The following is a 19,282-nucleotide window of genomic DNA, read 5'->3' as shown; positions in this document are numbered from 1 at the left end:
CATATAAAATTAATTATAGATGAGTACTAAAATAATTTTATATAAAAATTTAATTTTAAATCAATCTGCTAGAAGCTTATTGCCATTATCACATATGATGGAATCAATTTATCATTTTTTCATTTATGAGAGATTTATATGACATTTTTCCTTAAATTTACCTGAAAATAAAATAACTTTTTAATTAAAAATAAATTTTAATAAAAAATTATATTATATTCTCTCTTAATTAATAAATTCAAATAAAAATAATATTAAAAAATATAATTGATACTTATAGTATCTTATATGAATAACTAAAAAATATTTATATTTATAATCTTATAATCAGGCCTGAGAAAATATTTTACCTAATCAATTTTTCTTTTGCCAGCATTTTATCTAATCAACTGAACTGAGTCGGCGAGTCGATTAGTACCTTGTATGCGGTGCTCTGGAAACTAAGAAGCAAGATCGTGTGTGCAAAAGCTTTTTCTGAATTTTGATGACCTGACTTTTTTTTTCCTTACGTTATTTATAGTCTTGTATTTAAAAAAATTAAAAAATAAGTTAAAATAGTAAAATTTACAGTATTATCAACAATTTAAAAATATGATTTATTATGTTATTGGCTTAGGGCTTATAGATTGAGTTGAACAAATACATAACAGTTTAACTTTAATCCCAGTTGTTCTATCCTATTTCCTAAATAATGCTTTTTCCTCCTCATTTTTCTGGCAAAAAAAAAAAACTTTAAATAAATGAAAGCAAAAGGAGCAGTGTTGTTTTGCTGATGTCGCGGTGTGATGGTGTGATTGAGGCAAACAATGAAGGAGCAGAGAGATGCAGAAGTGGAATTGGCGAAGCAGAGATGCAGGTTCGTGATTGATAGAATTCAAGAGTTGCCTGCGTCCTCCAAGATCACCGACTCTTGCCGCCGCACCCTCCTCAAATTAGCTCGCTCCGAGCTTTCTTTCCTCTCTCGCTTCTCTTCTTGTTCTTCTTCTTCCTCTTCTGCTGCTGCTGCTGCTACTATTTCTACGCCTCTCAGGTTTGTCCCATTTTCCATATTTCTTTCAAACGTTTCCATCTGTTTGGCTGCTAGGAGAATTACTTCCAATATGACTGGTGAGGCTTTTCTCTTTGTTTTCTGCGTGGATAAGAACTGTTTTAGTTTTTGTCTGCTTGAAATGAAGAAAGTTTTTTATTCCCTTAAAAATCATTTATGTTAATTAAATTAATTAATGTCTTCCTGGATGAATAATATATTGAAGGAATGCGTCTTTTCTCTTCTTTTGTGTCCTTGCAAGCTCTTTTTCTTGGACAAGAATAAGTTTTTACGTGAGGAAAATTTATGAGATCCCATGTATTGATGGCTATCCATAAAGGTATCATCCTGTTAAAGGGGCAGGAATCATTGGGCAATTAATGGAAAAAGCGTTTTGTGAATGAGGATTTTAATTGCATAAACGTTTATCAATATATTTATAAGATGCTTGCATGTATTAACTATGAAAACTTTGAAATTTATGTGATTTATATAATATAATAATGTACTGATGTTTAATTTCTATACATGTCAATCTAAATTATTTTTATGAACCGATTTTCAAGCATTTGGAGAACAAGGATCCTTGTGCACTAAGATATCTTTAGTTGATTTGTTCACGTCAACTTAATCGCCAATGGAGGCCAGTCGAGTGCTTCAAGTGCCTCCTAGGGTCATGCATCATCCTAGCAGATGATTGGGCAGACTATGGTCTTTTTGTCTTATCATATAGTGAAGCATTATGCTCTGCCTATTGTATTGTCTGTTTCATTAGAATACCAATACCACTTCAACCTGATGTAGTAACCTTCATTTTGGAAACAAATAAAAGAAGATCGGTTTCCCTGAGTCTTGATTTTAGCTCAGTTAGAACTGTTCTCTTTGATGATAAATCTTTTATTGTCAAATTATCTCTTTACGATGACAGTGTCAACATTGGACATCTTGAGGCAGTTGTGCACATTCTCCAGCAGCCTTTCATAACAGGAGTTTCTCGAGCTTGTAAGTCAGTTCCACTCTTACCTACAGTTAGAAGAGAAGAGAGTCATTGTTCTTCTCTCAAAGACATCCATGTGGATATAGTGTGCACCTTCAACAGGAAGCCAGTCTGGATTATTGTATCTGATGGAAATCCAAAGTATGTCTCTTGGCATAGATGTCATAAAAGTAAGGGTTTAAAATTGCGCATTCAAGAAGTCCTTGCTGCTGCGCAATCAAGCTTAACATTAAGACCTTCTTCAGTTATCCTTTTCTTTGCAAATGGGATTGCAAACCATGTTCACAAAAAGCTTCAAGATGAGTTTGGGGCATCAGAAATTGGATTGGGGCCTTCAGTTTTTAATTTTGATGCATTTGAGGAATCAGAGGGTGACTGGATAAACATACTGGCAAGATCTTATAAAGATGCGTGCATCCTTGAAATAAAACCCACTGGTAGCAAGGATGTTGTTTCAGGGTTAGACCATAGTGTCAAAGGTTTAACTATGGACTCTGCTCGACCAGAGGTTTCAGTAGAGAAAACTGAAGCTCAGCTTCAGCTTTCTGTTGAAGATTGTGAAGCCAACTTGGCTGATACATTCCGCTCCATTGTTCTGGGACTGGAATTATGCTCCTTGAACATAAAAAATTTAGAATCTTCTGATCCAGGAAACTATTTTGGGGATATTGATCTAATAAATTTTGATACAACAGCTTTGATAGCACTTGTAACAGGAATTAGCAATGACGGTGGTGTGCAGAAACTTTTGGCTCATCCAGAGAGTGAAATGAGGGTGAGATTCAAGGGAAACTACGAGTTTGTGGTTGGTCAAGTGAGTAGTCATAGTCTCAATTCTCATCCATATTTTGCACCACATTTTTTCATTTCTTCATGTCATTTTCTCCTTGTGAGATAGTGATGTTATCATAGTGGTTATCTATCAAGAACTGACTATGTAGGATACATGGAGTTACAATGAACAGCCTTTAGTTTATGGGAAAAAGTGGAGTTAATGATCAATCTGTTTAATTATTCAACCATGAGGGTCAAATAACGTTCATCATAATTATTCAGTATTTAAGTTTTAAAGTTGGACTTAATCATGCTATGTGGTTAGTTGGTTCTTAAACACAAGAGCTTGGTACCTAACTCTAATTCTTCCTTATTTTATTACAGACTCATTTAACTTCACATATAACCTTTTGAATTTTGAAGGATCGATCAGCATGTTAGTTTTAAAACTTGATGAGTAATTGAAGTTTTTGTTCCTAGCTTTTGATCAGTTCCTTTTACTGTTATGGCATTTGCAACTATAGAATATAGACGTACATTTTAAACTTGTGATGACTTTCATGCCTGTAAATATTCATTCCTTATTTCGTTACTTCACCTTATATCAATAGATTTCATAAACGCCATTGTTAGGAAGAAAAGGAAATATTTTATGATGCTATACTCTTATTCACAAGATTTCTTCATTTCTGTGTCCTCATTGAAAGGCACCTTTAGTAATGATGCTTACTCTTAAATTGATTACCAGTTACAGTATTGATCAGATGTCAATCATATTGAGTAGTATTTTTTAGATAAAATCATCATGTGTATTGTATTTTATGTACTTTTCTGAATTATAGAAGCTTTTGTCAGCATTTTTTTTCATTTGACTAAAGTGTTTCTCATCTCTTCCTTCAGGCAAAGTCTGACATTCAGAATCCCATCCTTGTGGAATTCAGTAGATTATTATGTGGAAAGACAGGCATTATTTGTGAGAGTGTTCATATGGAATTCAAGGAGTTGGTATTACTGTGTGGTGGGCCCAATGAGAAACTGAGAGCTGATAAATTAATAAGTAGCCTCAGGTGAATTTGATGATTATATTACTTTAGTTGCTGAATTATTTAGGTTATTCTGCAAAAACTCTAGAGATATATTGTTTTGTTAACCATGAGAATCGTTTAGCTACTCCATCATTGTTATCAAGTTTTGTCGAACAATCTGGTTGCATGGTGTTCATCAGGATCTACTTTGTAAAGATCATCTTTTATCACCTCTACTGAATATAACAATGTATATCACTTGCTTACGATGCTTAAATAATTGGTCTTAAATAACCAAGCGGGAGATTAATTCCTAATTATTCTTAGGGTAAATCTAGTCCTGTATACTTAACATTTACTGAACTTGTAGAGTTGCATTTACTGACTTTGAGTTCCCCTTTAATTTGGTATGCTTATCAAATTTGTTTGTTGTTTTTAATTTTTCAACTTGGCTGGTGCCTGATATAATAGTTTTAATGTTTTTCACCAATAAATTGGGGGTATTTTCTCAGGGTTGTTCCTGATTGTCCTTCAGAACGGATAATGGGCCTGCCAACAAGAAGAAAGTTGGCGATGAAAAATAAGGTTATTTTTGGTACCGGTGACTATTGGCACGCTCCAACTTTAACTGCAAATATGGCGTTTGTCAGAGCAGTTTCTCAGACAGGGATGTCCCTTTCTACTATTGAGCATAGATCACGTGCCCTAATTGGTGATTAATTGCATGCATTCTCCACGTGAACAGTGAACGCTTTCTTTCCCTCACAATAGCAGGCAATAGAATGTATTTTCAGTTGGAGGGGGTGTCTTGTCTGTTCATCAAAACCCCATTGCTTGAGGAGTTCCCCAAATCTGGGCATTGCAATTTAGTTGGTTGTATTAAAAGCCTCATTTGACGTGCCTTGTAAAATAAGTATGCAGATATGAAAAACACTAGATAGTGTTGTGTAAGTTTTAGTTTTTCATGAAATTATAGAAGTTTTTATAATATGGTATGTTTATTGTATTGGCATACATTTTACTGTATTATATGACATAAAGCCTAATGATGCATTTCTGATAAATTATTCACCACTATCCTCTTATCCTATTTCAAGCATTTTGTTTGTGATCCCTAATAAAGGCAAATACATTGAAGTATTCCTTTATTTTGCCTTTTGTTTTCTGATTGTCCTGCAGTTGTTTCTTGTTGTCGTGGTAGCACTTGCCCTATTATGATATAAGCATTATTTATGTACTCCTCCAATATAAGCATTATTTTCGCTCGATGTGTAGGCCTTGAGATTTCGGAAGTTGAAAAAATAAGAGGGGAGGGGATGAAGATCGAAATCAAAACTCATGGCTCTTATGTTTAGGAAAGTGTCACTTGAGAAATAAACTCAAGCATGTCACATGCAAATTTCCCTTTCCTAGTGATGAACTGGAAAAAATTAAATGATTAACTCCTACTATGACAACATTTATTCAGAAAAAGAAGGCAACATGAGAGACTGCCACTATAGGGTAAAAGGGCAGAACTCATCATCATTGTGTATAAAACTTAAAGTTTGACTCTGAATTTACAGTCGCTAGCCTTGATGCTTATCAGATTATTAGCAGATAAGCTATCCACTGTCAACATACATTCACCCAAGACCCTGACCTTCCTTAGCTTCAACCTCCCAAGTTTAATGGCTACTGGTGCGTGTACCTTAAGCTCCAAAGGAACACGTCCTGTCTGCTGCTGTTCTTGCAGTGCCGCCATTAAAGTGCTTCCAGATTGCACTTGGCCAGTCAAGGACACATTAAGTACTGTTTTGTTCCTATGGCCTTGGTAAAACTCAGGTAATGATCCTTCACAAAGTTGAGTGTTTGAGTACCACACGCTCAAACCCCCTCCTTTCTCATAGTAAATTCCAATCTTCTTGTTTGGGTTGTCTGCTGTAATCTTCACATTAAACTTTGCATACAGAGTCATGTCAAAGTTTAGCCTCAAATCGCTTATCCTTAGGCTGTTTACTGAGTAATTGGGAAGCTTTGGTTTGAAGACGAGGTAGATGATTCCTGCAGTTGCTCCCAAGATGACGATGAGGATGATAAGTAAGACTAGTGTCCAGCAGATGCATTTACAAAAACAACCTTTCTTTGGTTTTGGTGAGTGTATTACAGGCCTAGCATGTTGTATTGGTGTAGGGTGATGCTGGGCCATCACTGGAACACTCTTCTCTGATGTTGATGAACCAGGTGGCATCAGTGGCACCGTGGGTGGTGATGGTGGCGGTGCTTCTGTGGCTTCCATAGGATAGATTCTCTGATGATCTGCCATGGATGAGAGTGTCCTTTGGTTCTTTGTATGTGCAATAAAGACACCCAGTGAAAAAGCTTTGTTTCAATGGTAGCAAGCTTGGTGCTATAAACAGAGCTTGCTATTTTGACTTCTGTTGCGAAGATTGATGTGTTGGAATGTGAACTGATTGGTGTTACAACAGGGACAGGAGTAAGGTTACCTTCCTCACCTAAAAACGGCATTCAAAGAACCAAAATAGCTATTGTTAGGTCATCTACAAGTGTGACATTCGTGGGATTTCATGATGATTTTTTTTTTTTTTTGGCCAAAGGGGAATTTCGTGATTGATACGAGTTCTTACTTTAACAATTTGTTCCATTGAATCTTTGAGAGGTGGGGCAGATGAATGCTTCGTTAGCAAAGTCAAGGCCGAGGAGAAAAAAATAGAGCTAGCTTGGTTTACCCTCCAAAACTCAAATTTGGTTTCTCCCATTGAAATAATCAAAATTTAAATTTATATGAATAATTAATTTTGAACAATTCGAGACTAAAAAAAGAGATAAAGATAATGGGGAAAAACAAGAAGCCGAATTGCCAAGAATCTCATGTTCCACCCAAGTGCTTTACAAGTTCAAATTTCTTTTCATTAAGACCATTTTAAGGAGTTCTAATAAATTTAGCTGCGAGTTTTGCATGGGATTTAAATATGTAGAAAACGCTCACACACAAAAATAAGTAGAAAATGAATAAAGAAAAATTATTCATAAAAAATGTGTTATATATGTTTATATTTTGTTCAAACAAATAAATAGCTTCGGCCAAAAAAAAAAAGCAAATAAATAAATAGCTTTTTGAAAAAAATTAATATGTCAACGTCAAACTGATCGTACTGATGGTAATGGATTCTTATTCTTCCCATGGATTCCAATTCTTCCCTCAACCGAAGTTTTCAAGATCAACCCTTTATGCTTCCTCGAGTCCTTAGTTCAGGGATTTACCTTGGTCTTAAATATAAAACTTCAATCTACTATATCCCCAAATTTATAATTATTTCTCCAATTCATTCATAGATTGCACATATTTTCCTTTTTACAATAGAGAGGTTTCGAATGTAAATGATTAAATGAGATATTTTAGAAGAACCAACGCATAATTTTTACAAATAACTAAATTAAATTTTTAATCTTTATAAATTAGTTATCTAACTTCTACATTTAGAACTGAATAGATAGATTATTTCCTTATCCACTTGAGATTTCAAATATGCCTTAACTAATATAATATTTTTCAAATAATTTTCATTTTATAAGAATTTCCTAACCCATTATTCCATCTTATCCTTATTATTAGATACTTTCAATCATTCCATTCATATTAACAAATGTGATTTTTTTTAATATCATGAAAAAGTAAAAAAATATTTTTATTTTTATTCTTAGTTTTAAATAATAATACAAATACATTAAATACTTTCACGCTAATTAAAAAAGGTAAAATTGAAAAAAAATAATTTAATTATTATAATGTGTTTTATTTTAAATTAAAAATTACTTTTAGAAAGTATATTATAAATATTACCAGAGGGAGTATATTTCAAAACATGCTCTCACATGTAGTTTGCAATTTATCAACGAAGGCACAGAAAAATTCGTTCTATACGAAGGCACAGAAAAAATATAATTTAGAAATATTAACACACATACATAACATGAATCATTGACTAGAATTAAAAAAACCAAACTTTATCCAAAAAAAATATTAAACAAACCAAAATATCATGTAAATTTTAATTCTCAAAAAACTACTATAACAACTAAATATTTAAAACATTATAAAAAATATCAATAATATTATTATAATAAATAATATTTTAAAATATAAATAAATAAATAAATGGGCTTAAACGGGTTGGCCCTCGACCCTACAAAGCCAACCCATTAGGGTTGGCCCTTATAAGCTTGCATTTTATTTTGAAACTCTAAAACTCAAGTCCAACCCTAACAATTATTGAGTTTAAATTGACAGGCTCTATAGGCTTAGCTTGTTTTTTCAGTTCTAATTTTAGTTGTGCCTGTGAAACAGAAAGATCGCAGCGCTGACCTCTCAGGCCCCACTTATTTGCGGTTCCAAAGCCATGCCCATGAACAAAATAGACTAAATTAAAGAGATATTTCACGAGGTGGAAAACCTACTTGGCCTCAGGAATTCAATATAGTATGACAGCAAAGTGTTGGGTTCTTGAGGACAAGTTGAATTCTCGCAAAGAAGCGTTGACCTTATAAGTAACAGTCTCATGGTAGACCAGTGAATTGTTCTCTTGTTCTTGCTCCTTTTAATTCAAAAAAAAAAAAAAAACCAGGATGCCACAGGTATTACTTGGGCATGTGGATAACACAACGCAGACACTTTCCTTCCTTCATGAGATTGAAAGCTTTGTTAATGTCATCAAATGGCAAATCATGCGTTATGTAGTCATCAATCTGGATTTCCTGCGCATTTTAATAAATATGTTAGTGGGCGTTTCCTCACAAAACTACTGCTTCTTAAAGACATGAGGAGAAAACCATCAAGTGTTCAAAAGATACTGTTAAACATTTGGGTTAGTTGTATTTTTTAGAATAAAGTAAATGTAAAATATTTTAGAACATAGCATAATGGCCATTGTATTTCAAGTTAGGACACAAACACACACATACACATGAATGTTCTATTGTGTCAGGTTTTATATTTTTTAAAGTTTAATGGGCTAATGTGTCCATGTCCATGTTGCACCATGTGCCCTGTATTCATCAATGCGTGTGTGTATATAAAAGGAATCACAAATAATAGGAAATAATGAAGTTGCTGTTACTGTTACCTTATTCACATACTTCTCTACTAATGAAGGCAAATCAGATTTGGGTTTCCATCCTCCAAACAAAGATCCTTTCAATGTTCTTCCCATTAATAGCAGTGCGTAATGAGCTGACATCTCAGGCTTCACTTTTGGCACACCAAGGGTAACGGTCAAACCCCATCCCTATGAGGAAGAAGGAATGATACGATGTAATTGTTTATTGTTGCATAAATTCATTCAAGTTCATTATATAAAAAGCATGTCAACAACAAAACAAGATCTTTAGTTATGTGGGTATAGAGTATTACATCACAGCATGACTGCAATGCAGTGGTTATCATATCAGTATCACCTATGCATTCGAAAGAGAAATCAGCTCCACCATTGGTAATGCGCTTAACAACCTGAAATACTCAACATACAAATAATTGTTATAACTCCAATCATCTTCTTTTAGTTCATACTTCATAGTGAATTTCTCTGCTGAAGCAAAATCATATTATATCTATCCAAATTATGAATCAGAGGGAATTGATTTGTTCAGATCCCACAAACATTAGCAGGGAACACAAAATGTGTGCGGAATTTATGGCTAAGGGAGCTTATCAGGATCTATGACGCACGGATACTTCAAAAAAGTAAACGTATCCATATCCAATACGATACTTGTAGGATACTTCTGCATACGTATCTCATATTATAACATTTATAATATGATTTTTTTTCCAACAATTTTTTATTAAATCACTTAAAAACTTGATAAACATTTAATATTTTAATTGATTGCTATAAATATCTATATATTACTTTAGAAATACTTGTTTAAAAATAAAAATATATAAACCTATACCATAAAATGTTGAAATATATATTATAAATATCCCCGTACCCGTATCCTAAAATTTTGAAAATTTGCCGTATTGCCGTATCATGCCGTATTGTATCGGATACTTGTACCCGTATCTATGCAACCTAGATCAGAATAGCTCCAACTTGTTTCTGATCCTGAATGTCGCTGCTGGATGTTTGGAAAGGTTTCTTGAAGACCAGGGGAATGCTTAATAGTAAGACGTTTCTTGAAGACCTCTAGTTTGTAATTTCTAGTTTTTCCAAGCCTTGGCTTGCCTATGTAACTCAAAAAAAAAAAAAAAAAGATCCCACAAACATTTCCCGGATGGCACATGAGAACCATCTTTTGTAGTTATTATATGTCATCTACTAAGGGTAATTACAAAAGGCTGGGTCATACTTTTCACAATGAGATTGATAAAAATACCTGAACGATAGGTTCTTCAAAGGAATTTGGGTTAACAACTTCTGTAACTCCAAAAGCTTTAGCTGTAACAACCACCAACATGACGAACTATGGTAAACTCGAAGATTTACCTAGGTCCAAATCTAAATCAAAATATATATTGGAGAAGTAATCATAGTACCATTTTCACACTTCTGAGGGTTATTGTCCACACCAATTATACGAGATGCCCCCCTAAGTTTAGCACCTTGTGCAACCTAATTATGAGAAAAGTCATTGTCAAATTGCAAATTAGAATACAGCATCTCTCATCTTTTAAAAAGCTAAGACGGACACAGAAGTTTATGGCTGATGAGTCCTTATACTTACAGAAAGGCCAACAGTTCCTAGTCCAAATATCACCACTGTTGATCCTTCTGTTACATCAGCAACATTCCATGCTGCGCCCAGACCTAAAGTGGTAATGTATGATCAACCAACCCAACAATAAGAAAAGTAATAATATTGTTCTCCATTAAGAAATAACTTTTACCAAGAACTATGGTCCAGACAGTGTCAAAGAATACATTACAGAGATATATACAATAATTAATGTATTGCAGGCAATTACAAAAATCAATAGTAAGTTTTGCAGCGATAAATAAGAGAAAAAAAATTAAGTGCAGCATGTGTTATGGGATGCAAACTTTGCCAATGCTACTAAGCTCTAGCAGTTGTTTCAGTGTATTCAAATGTCAACCACATTGTTTTGGTTACAAGACTTGCTACTAGGGGTGGAAATAGGCTAGGTCAAGTTAGGCTTTGGCCAAATAGGCCTGAACTATGTAGTAAATCAGAAGTCTAAGCCTGGCCTGAAGCCTATATAAGGCTTTTCTCATGGCTCAAGCCTAAGCCTATATAAAGCATGGCCTGGCTTGAAACACCATTTAAAAGCCTACTTAAAAATAAGTATTTTAAATAAGCTCATCTTTTAGTATTAAATGTTTCAAATATATTTTAGGATTATTTGTATAAATATATAACTTGATTTATCAATTATAATATATAATAATTAAAATGACTTACTAACTAATATAAAATACAATATTAAAGTAAAAACATTAAAATCAATATATAATCCAATCTATTAAAAATCAAATGGTAAACTAATGTATGTGTGTGATATATTACTTAATATGTGTATATATATAAATAGGCCGGCTTGTTGGGTTTGTAGGCTAAGCCTTAAAAACTAAGCCTATCCTATTTAATTAGATAGGCCTAATTAAAGACATGAATCTAGCCTAAACCAATTTAGTAAATAGGCTAAGCTGGACTTGAAGTAGACCAGGGCAAAGGCCCTAGATAAGGGCCTGGCCTATTCCCACCCTTACTTGCTACCACTTCAAAAGCACAAACTCAGTCTTAAGGGAACGATATGAATTAATTATCTTTTCAATTTTCTAACAACAACCAAGAAAATGGTTTTAAAAGTTATTAAAGATACTATTCAGAAACTAAAGTTGATCGGATAAGAAACTGGTAGGAAAATTTTGCCCAAAATTGAGCTGCGTGATAGAAGTCTAATAAGTCATGAAGTTGAATAAAACACAACATCAAGTAGCTTGAACTAAATTATCTGTCATGATGGGTCAGCAATTACTGCTTATTATTAGTTGCCAAGGAATGTTATATGTCAAAAAAAAAAAGTGATATCCTTGACTTTTGACAAAATTCACATAAAGCAGAGTTTACTTGGTGATCTTTTGTTGAGAAGATCTCCCGTGATAATATTGCTATCATAGTTATACTTCTTCATTAAACATCATTGTCAATGAAATATACAATAATATGTTAAGCATATGACTGACACAGATGCATTGACCATTTCTCCTCCAATCATTCCTTGGGTTTAACGAGAGAAAAATTGAACCACCAAGCTGGATCACCAGCTCAGTCCTGTAAAATTTTACTTTGGGCCAGACACATTTACATGTTGCTTTATAGAGTGTTCTTTTACCCTTCATTTCACAGAGCTAATGTTATATACATGAAAGTTGGAAAAATTACCTGCAGCAACACCACAGCTCAAAAGGCATATTTTCTCAAGAGGAGCATTTGGGCTGACCTTGACTGCACACCCAGAATGCACTACTGTGTATTCACTGAAACTTGAAACAGCACAATAGTGATAAACAGGCTTCCCTTTTACTGAGAAACGTGTCTTCTGATCACTATGCATTAAACCTTTTCTTTCCAATCCCAGAACTTGACATATGTTTGTTTTTCCAGATTTGCACAGCCTGCATGTCATGCATTCTCCAATGAAGACAGTAAGCACATGGTCTCCTTCCTTGAATTCAGTCACTCCCTCGCCCACACTCTCAACAATCCTGCAAACCAAGTGCTAAATATTCATCATCTGTTGATGAAATTATATTAGTTACAGTCATTTACGACCTAAAGTGATGTCCTCAGAGCGATAGGGCATCCCATGCATGTCACAATAATGCTTTGAATCAGCTATACCTTACATGATCATCACTTCACCTTAACTAGGCATCTCAAAGTTCTGTCTAATTGTCATGCTAGTCTAACGGGAATCATGCAGAAAAATAGTGATGCTAAAATAATGATTTAAGGATCATTTATGACTCATTTTGCATTAATAAAAAAAAAAGGAGAGGAAAAGAAATTTGTTACCCTGATGCTTCATGGCCAAATATTCGAGGAAATATGGTCTGCACAACGAAAAGCCTCATGTTAGATGTTTAGAAATATTCATCAGCATATTATTTACCAACCTTCATCAGCTTCTGTGAAAGGCACAAGAACATGCGCTCTAAAGAAAAAAAGCTTATAGGATTAACTAGTGATTTTACACATAATGCTGGTAAATATGCATGGCCTTCAGGCAGTAAGGAGGAAATACTTCAAAATTATGGATATTTATTTAGCAATATGTTAAGCAAATGAAAAGTCAAGCCATGGGGTAGTTCTCCTCTCTACCAAAGATGAGCATGTTAATAACTGTTTCTGCCAGTCCGAGCAGCTGAAATAATCAGTTTTTCCCCTTCGCTTAACCTTCTATGCTCATTCACAATCCACAATTACACCAAGGAAGGAGGAAAATCAAAACAAGGAGATTGAAGATAAAGCACAGGCATAATAGTAAAGGGGGGAAAATACATGGGATTCCCAAGCGGAGAGATCGCTGCGACAGAGAGAGGTGGAGACAACTTTAATCCGAATCTCTGAAGGTTGGGGAGGGCTCACTTCAACTTCCTCCACAACCAATGGCTCTCCAGCTCCCCATGCCACCGCAGCTGTTTCACATCAAATGCACAAACTGATTCATTTTTTTATCAATCGCTCGCATAGAAAGTTTACTACAGAAAGAAAACAGGTTGCTTGATAATAACACAATTTACCTTTGCAGGTGATGATTTGAGGGGTTGGTGACAGCGGCATTTCTGTGTAACAAAAACAAGAGGAGGAGGAACAGGAAGGATTAGGAATGAAGGAGGAGGCGTTTGTATCAAGCTGCTAAACCAACAGTATGGAAGTTGGTGAAAGAACCTTTGCAAGTGAGATGGGTCAGCGAGGAGGAGGAGGATGACCCACATGGAAATTGAACAACTCACCACTAACTCAGCTGCGTGTCAACTATCAAGGCGCGACAGAGCCCGGGGTAGGTAGGGAAGGTTGGTCGACTGACGGTTTAAGTTGTTAATGTTATCATTTGGAATAATACACAAAAATTAAGTATTATTATTATTAATTATGTAACATTTTAATTACATTTGGTTAAAATAATTTATTAACTTTGCACTCATTTCTTATATCTTTCCTATTAAACCATGAGTTTTTTTTTTTTTTGATCAAAAACTATGACTTAGATGAATATAATTATAAGAAAATATTTAATATTTATTAAAATTCTAAAGGGACTTTTAAAATCATTAAATAATGTTTATTTTAAAAATTTTAGTTTGTTTAAAAAATATCATGTCATCGAGTTACTATTGCTGCTTTAAAAATTATCAATCATCCTCTCTAAAAATTATAACTTAATATTGGTTTATAAATTTAGCAAAACTAAAATCAAGACGTCAGGTTGCCCAAAAAAAAAAAATTGAATAAATACACCTTGTTATAAACAGTTTTCATAAGTTACAACCGGATCATCCCTAAATACACCAACATAAACAGAGACATGAAAGCAACTTGTGGAAGCACCAAGTCCTACTATCCAATGCAGAGTTAATCATTCACAATAAGAAGACAAGCAAAACTGGCACACTAACATTAAAGGATTAAATAAAGGCATGCACTAGGTTTATCTTCCCTCTAGTTGTACACAGCTCACAAATCATCCCCCCCCCCCTCTCTCTCTCGTCTTATTTTTTTATGATTAATGCTTCGTGTACGGAATTCCCAGTGTAACATGGCAAGACACTTATATGGTAAGTTGGTAACCCTAAAGGAAGAAAAAGCACTCTGTACTGAAACTACAGAGAGGATTAGTAGTTTTCCACCATTAAAAGCCTTCATCATCCATCACTCTTCATCATCAGAACTAGCATCATATGCCAAGCCTAGCAATCCACCAGCAGGATTATCCATCTTAATCTTTCCTTCTGCCTCTTGTGATCCCCCAGATGAAGGCTGACTTTTATTTGATTCAGGCAGAGACAGCCGCTCTTTCTTTTTCATTTTTTCACTCTCAGGCTCGCGTTTTGTGACACTAGCATTACTAGGAACTGGGGTTGCCTGGTTGCCCCCGGATGGGCTAGAAAGCTTTGGTCGCTTGGGCTTAATTTCCACAACTTTCTTCAGCAGATCTTGCTGCCTACACCACAACGGATAAAGACGATGAACACCACCAGAACCAGAACAATTAGAAATGAATATAAGGGGAAAAGGGAGAGGGCAGAGAAGAGATCTACCTTATCCCGCTCTTTGGTTTTGGCTCAACACGAAGAGGCAAGGGTACTGATGCAGGCGTAGAATCCGCTAAGTTTGCAGCTCTGTGTCCATTTGTGAAGGAAACAGCAGAATACAACTTAAAAGCACGAGTAATTTTGTCAGTGTTATCATTATCAAATAATGATGTCATCAGCTAAAACTACCCAGGTTGACTTAGGATTAAGTAATTCAATAGAAATTATTTAAATATTTGTATCCGTTGTGAGCTTCATTCACAGAACAACAATAATAATCCTAGTATTTCAGTTATATGCCTTTACAGCGTGCTTCAGTTCTTCAAGTTCTTAACTCAGTACTTTTTTTTTGTAATAATTCAGTATTTGTTTGAGATCACCAAAACATTACTTTGTCAGTTTTATAAAACCAAACTATAAGTAACAAACATACTCAAACAAGAGTACTCAAACTCTTAAGATAGAAGAATCAATGTGTCTTACTTTCAAAATAAAAGAAAATAAAATAAAAAAACTGACGCAAGGATCAAACTTAAGTATTTATGGAAGTTAAATTGTCTACTTTTGACATTTGAAAATAAATCCATATGGCTAATTAATAATAGAAAAGGCATAGAATATGAGAACCACCAAACAACACATAATTCACGTAGTTATAATCAATGGACCCATAATTCTATTCCTTAGGAGATAGGGAGAACATACAAGAACGGAAGGGGAGAAATCATAAATATTGAATGTTCCTGGTGGCCAAGGCAGGCCATCACTTCATCAATAAGCTTTGACTCAATAATACCAGGTTCACCTCAATGCTCAAAGATCTAATTCAAATCAGTCTGAATCAATCCCACTCCATTATAAATTTCCTTCCCCAGCCATGGCCATCTAAGTGTCAGTTTAAAAGGCAAGATTGACCACTTTTGTCAAGCATTTGTATCACAGTTCCATTCATCTTTTAGCAGTCACAGAAATGATGATGAGCTAATTCTGGACATTGCTAGCCAGTGAATTAAGCTGTTATTCTATGACATAAGAAACAGTTATGAACCCAAGAAGAATAAGAAAACAAAGCTCCTTAGGCTGACCAGAAAAGGATATCTTAAATGCAGCAAATGCCCGTTTTTCAGTACGGCGCAGGAGGCGTTCCGCATCCTCCTCAGCTTCCATCTGCTCCTTGAGATAGAGTAGATCATCACTGTCCAATGCTGCATAGATAAAATTTAAAAAGGAGATCAAAGCAACTAAGGTAATATAATGCAACAGATAAGACCAAGTGCAGGGACACGTCCAACAAACAAAAACAATTAAGATAAAGCGGTACCCCCTCGCCCATGAAGGTAACCTCCACGCTCACCAGCAACCTCTTGCATCTGCTTGCATCAGCAACCCAGTACAGGAAGCCAATATCCCTGCCGGGGCATGTTATCAGCAAAATCCCTCAAATTGCCAAATAAAATATTTTTAAGTGCAATACAAGGAAGGTATAATTAGAACGACTATTAAAGCTGGTCCCTTCATCATAGTCCTAATGTATTTAGAGCTAAATAAACGATGTAGAAGGAAATTAACAAAGTGAAATGACAGATGCGTACCATCAACATCATGTAACTATATGCATTAAATCAAAAGATTCCATTGTTTTCTCTCACAAAAAAAAAATATATATATATATATATTCTTTATCCAACGATTGTAATAAAATGGATATTACAGCCCTTGTAGCTTAAATAAAAAAGTATTCATCCAAAAATGGATTTTAGCTTTAGAATATAGTGCTAAAAAATTACATTTCAGCCAAAACCAAACGTCCCGGAAGTAAACCCTTCCAACTTCCAAGACATTACTTAAAAAAAAAAAAAAAAAAACGTATGAATGGCAATAAACACCAGCATGGCAGTATCATGAGAAATGTAATGGCCAAAGAACAAAGAACGTGACAAAAAGAAAAGAAAAAGGACTTTTAATTGTTTCCTTTAGACTTCTCAAAGACAGGACTCGTTTGTTTCTGGACATTCTACTGTCTACAGAACAGAGCCAAAAGAGAAAAGGAACATTTAAAAATTGCAAGAGAGAAGCATACAACATGTGAAAACCATTTTCTTATCCTCAATTATGAAAGAGAAGAGACTCAAAATTATACAGCATTGGCGACCCAGTTTCTTCAATGAAGCCACAGATAGAGCTAGGCCATTCTACGAGCGCCCAGAGTTCTGGAAACAACATCTAGTATCTTGTACCCTCATAAAGCATTTATGATACCAAGTGATAGATACCAGATAATAGGGCTTAGATTCAGATAAGGATGCCCTACACACCGTTCATAAGGATAGGTGGAGACTGGGCACATCCATATGTTTCCACCTCGAGCTAAGTTTCTTTCTACTCGTGTATAACAAAACCGGAGAAAAACATTTAAAATTAAAGAAGATTATACGCACGTGGGCGCACATATAGCAAAAAGACCAGAGACACAGTATTAGAAGGGCATGAATACATTGGCTTAGTTGCACAAGCTGCATTTTATAGCATATTCCAAGGTAATTACTAGTTTGGATAAGAAGCAGTTTGCAATGGTATTATGTTCCTTCTGAAGAACTAATTTGCCCCCACGACCAAACATTAGCTAAAGATTCACACTCAAGCTTAAGCTTACATGCATATGGGTGCCTAATAATCATTTAAAAGTTGACATATATTCACAAGAATTCAAGAAAAAAGAAGACCAGAGAGGACGATTCAATGCGCTAACCTTGGCAACCATTCGTTGGAAAGTAATGTCTTCATCGTCTATCTTATCTTTTCCTTTACCCCATTTTTTGTCTGCAGATTTAAAACAAATTTAAATCAAACCTAAGAACTGCAAAATAGGGGGATTAAGAAAAATACACCAAAGGAAATCAAAATTAATTACCTTTCGGGTCGCTTAGGTTAGTATATTCTCGAACTTCCCTACCCGCAGCCATCCCCGATTATTCCAACCGACCTGGAGACGGAGCTTCTTTTTTTCTGAGAAAAGAAGAGATGTGGCTGTTAAGCTCAGGGGATTGCGAATTAGAAAGCAGATAATTCCTTTCTTGTGGGCGAGCGAGTAAGACGTTTCTAGAACACGGAATCAAAATGAGAACCAGAAATCGGGGGTTTGGTATCAGCGTATTCTCCCCTGCGCATTGGAGAGAGATTGAGAGAGGGAATGGGGTATCAATCGTGATTCTGTCGTCGCTGACGCCTGATGCGAATAGCGGCGGAGACAAAGCCGTGGGAGTGGTCCAGTCTCCAGTGAATGGATTGAAGGTCAATTCACATCGGGGGCATGACTGTAATGTAAGAATAAAATCCATAGATATCGGGGGAAAAAATCGAGGAATTGGACCTCTTTAACTCCGAAGTCGTAACATGTAAATGGAATTTGGGCTCTGACGAGGCCCATTGAGCTAATATTCCCTCTATTAAAAACAGAAATTATTCAATAAACTGAACACCAATTCAATCTAATAAAATTTTATATATTATTATTTTAATAAATTAATTTTCATAATAAAATTTCTATTTAATTTTTTATCTTTTTTCTCTTTATTATTATTAATTTTAAAATTAATTTATATTTAATATCATTTAATTGTCATATTTTTATTGGATAAACTATAGATTATGCAATGCACCAAGCCCATATAAAAATTTCTCCTATAAAAAATTGTTTTGAATTAAGAAATTATAAAAATTGAATTAATAATTGGGGAAAAAATAGAAACTAAAAGTTACATTTTAATATGAAAACAATAACAAGAGCAAGCATAAAAAATGTAACCACGCATCTCCTATGTTGTACTCCTAATTCATAACTAAAGGTTTTCCGTCGCTTCACTAGGGGCTAAAATTTGAGAAATTGGAAATTGCAAAATAAGAACAAAACTTTATATTATTAGAAATGCCCAAAAAATCATATTCATTGAACAAAACATAGATGTACTTCAATGAACATGAGAAATATAACAGATTGGTGCTAATCAATTTAAATCGGAATTAATTATCAAGTCAGCCATAATTATAATTTTAAGTGAATGGCTCAATTTCGTTTGTTTCCTGTGGTACATATCTCATTTTCTGTATAGAAAGAAGAAAGTATGGAGAAAATCAATTTCCTTGCAAATGCAAGAAATAGAAAGCAAAGCCGCATAAATCC

The 19,282-nt window shown here is 34.6% G+C and overlaps 4 protein-coding genes across 7 annotated transcripts; 1 reads left to right on the top strand and 3 right to left on the bottom strand.

Annotated features, from left to right (window-relative positions):
- The first annotated feature begins 679 nt into the window (after positions 1-679).
- On the top strand, positions 680-4,894 carry LOC129291976 (uncharacterized). Its single transcript, XM_054929465.1, has 4 exons — positions 680-1,030; positions 1,956-2,838; positions 3,699-3,865; positions 4,336-4,894. The coding sequence occupies exons 1-4, from the start codon at positions 807-809 to the stop codon at positions 4,541-4,543; spliced, it is 1,482 nt and encodes a 493-aa protein (XP_054785440.1). The 5' UTR covers positions 680-806; the 3' UTR covers positions 4,544-4,894.
- Positions 4,895-5,105: 211 nt separating this feature from the next.
- Positions 5,106-6,285, bottom strand: LOC129293940 (NDR1/HIN1-like protein 6). The gene has a single exon (XM_054932080.1). The coding sequence runs from the start codon at positions 6,126-6,128 to the stop codon at positions 5,364-5,366; it is 765 nt and encodes a 254-aa protein (XP_054788055.1). The 5' UTR covers positions 6,129-6,285; the 3' UTR covers positions 5,106-5,363.
- A 1,974-nt stretch (positions 6,286-8,259) lies between these two features.
- On the bottom strand, positions 8,260-13,843 carry LOC129292655 (alcohol dehydrogenase-like 6). 2 transcript variants are annotated; one of them, XM_054930249.1, is made up of 11 exons: positions 13,739-13,843; positions 13,591-13,632; positions 13,349-13,485; positions 12,863-12,900; positions 12,230-12,552; positions 10,550-10,632; positions 10,362-10,437; positions 10,202-10,263; positions 9,234-9,329; positions 8,947-9,108; positions 8,260-8,578 (listed from the first exon to the last, which is right to left on the bottom strand). In XM_054930249.1, the coding sequence occupies exons 2-11, from the start codon at positions 13,628-13,630 to the stop codon at positions 8,462-8,464; spliced, it is 1,134 nt and encodes a 377-aa protein (XP_054786224.1). In that variant the 5' UTR covers positions 13,631-13,632; positions 13,739-13,843; the 3' UTR covers positions 8,260-8,461. The 2 variants fall into 2 exon arrangements, with proteins under 2 accessions (XP_054786224.1, XP_054786223.1); XM_054930248.1 differs by having other exon boundaries at positions 13,591-13,788.
- A 451-nt stretch (positions 13,844-14,294) lies between these two features.
- Positions 14,295-18,427, bottom strand: LOC129292657 (uncharacterized). Of its 3 annotated transcripts, none has more exons than XM_054930252.1 (6): positions 18,014-18,427; positions 17,852-17,922; positions 16,424-16,472; positions 16,201-16,307; positions 15,109-15,191; positions 14,295-15,011 (listed from the first exon to the last, which is right to left on the bottom strand). In XM_054930252.1, exons 1-6 carry the CDS (start codon positions 18,063-18,065, stop codon positions 14,720-14,722), a joined length of 654 nt encoding a protein of 217 aa, XP_054786227.1. In that variant the 5' UTR covers positions 18,066-18,427; the 3' UTR covers positions 14,295-14,719. The 3 variants fall into 3 exon arrangements, with proteins under 3 accessions (XP_054786227.1, XP_054786225.1, XP_054786226.1); XM_054930250.1 differs by having other exon boundaries at positions 15,109-15,224; positions 16,188-16,307; positions 16,424-16,511; positions 18,014-18,422; XM_054930251.1 differs by having other exon boundaries at positions 15,109-15,224; positions 16,188-16,307; positions 18,014-18,422.
- Between the last annotated feature and the right edge of the window lie 855 nt (positions 18,428-19,282).

This window comes from Prosopis cineraria, unplaced genomic scaffold, assembly GCF_029017545.1.
Source record: "Prosopis cineraria cultivar Desert tree isolate PC_DT_omini unplaced genomic scaffold, ASM2901754v1 PC14, whole genome shotgun sequence".
Lineage (NCBI taxonomy): Eukaryota > Viridiplantae > Streptophyta > Magnoliopsida > Fabales > Fabaceae > Prosopis > Prosopis cineraria.
This window is presented reverse-complemented; position numbering and strand designations above follow the sequence as displayed.